General features: G+C 35.7%; 1 protein-coding gene across 3 annotated transcripts in view; it reads left to right on the forward strand.

Annotated features, from left to right (window-relative positions):
* Positions 1-513: 513 nt before the first annotated feature.
* LOC107598207 (UBAP1-MVB12-associated (UMA)-domain containing protein 1-like) overlaps positions 514-1,251 on the forward strand; it is a 16,268-nt gene continuing 15,530 nt past the window's right edge. The window contains exons 1-2 of one of the 3 annotated variants that reach the window (XM_016289480.1): positions 514-636; positions 945-1,043. In XM_016289480.1, coding sequence (XP_016144966.1) covers positions 627-636; positions 945-1,043 — 109 coding nt within the window. In that variant the 5' untranslated portion in view covers positions 514-626. Of the gene's footprint in view, positions 637-912; positions 1,044-1,251 lie in introns of all 3 variants that reach the window. The other 2 variants (XM_016289481.1, XM_016289482.1) reach the window with 2 other exon arrangements.

The raw sequence follows: 1,251 nt of genomic DNA on the forward strand, positions 1-1,251 counted from the left end.
CACTTCCAAAAACGGTATACTACCGTACAATTAATGTCCAATACATGTAATGTCCAATACAGTTTTTCACCGTATATAGTAGAGGAATTTACCGTTAACCATTTAACAGGTTTTTACCGTAGCATTTTTACAGTCTTTTACCGTTAAATTCACGGTCATTTTTTACAGTGTAGGCTATAATGTTTCATTTCAGATTTTTTTTAAAAAGTTGGGTTTAAGTGCATTTTTTTCATGATTATGGTATTTTCCCATAATTACACGTTCTTACTTGGTGTGTTGTAGATAATTAATAGGATGTCACATTATACAACACATTATTTGTATAATCCTGGTTAATTAATAAGCAGTTTAATTGTTTTTCTAATCTAGATTTTCACATTTGTGTTGGTGTGACACTCCATTTAAAGGGATGTGTTAGGAAAATATTTACAGACACATTAGTTATTATTATTATTATTATGTACTGTAGGTATTTTCTAAACCGAAACAAAATCTGTTCCTGCTTTGGTTTTCACACGGAGCGGAAAAGCAGTTGGACACGGCGTGGGAAGGACTGGTAAACAAAACTTCAGTCGAGTAACTTTAGCTCGGTCTTTACTACAACCGAGGTGAAATATTATTCATTTATGATTTCAAGTCAGACCGTATTTATCTCAAAGAGATTGTTTGTTGTTGTTTACAGTATTGCAGCAGAAATGTTGTATGGCAGAATAGCGCGTGACTGTTTCTGAACTAACTTAACGCTTGCGAACTTTGCTCGTCTCTAGAGCTGTCCCGGAAAAACAGAACAACATCCCAGAATTCATGCCATGTTATGACTTTAAATAGACCACGTTCGTTCTGTTTTCGAATCCACAAAGAATAGATCAGTCAGAATTGTAAAACTCGATTAATTTGGACATCTGCTCGTAGCAGCAGGTCCCGTTTGTTGTTGGGTGACTCAGACGTTCATCACAGACACAAGATGTTGAAGTTCTTCGGATTCAAGAATGATGGCGCCAAAAAATCTTCTGAGAGAGAGACTGATGGATTTGTCATCATTGGTAAGACATTTGATCATTTTTAGAAGTGCCTTTATTATTGTCTTCATTTTATTTTTATTTTTTTAGTTGACTACCACATCTATCTGTCTATCTGTCTGTCTGTCAGTCATTCAACTGTCTATCTATCTATCTATCTGTCTGTCTGTCTGTCTGTCTGTCTGTCTGTCTGTCTGTCTGTCTGTCTATCTGTCTGTCTGTCTGTCTATCC

The sequence above is a fragment of the Sinocyclocheilus grahami genome, unplaced genomic scaffold (genome assembly GCF_001515645.1).
Source record: "Sinocyclocheilus grahami isolate Dianchi unplaced genomic scaffold, SAMN03320097.WGS_v1.1 scaffold248.1, whole genome shotgun sequence".
NCBI classification, from domain to species: domain Eukaryota; kingdom Metazoa; phylum Chordata; class Actinopteri; order Cypriniformes; family Cyprinidae; genus Sinocyclocheilus; species Sinocyclocheilus grahami.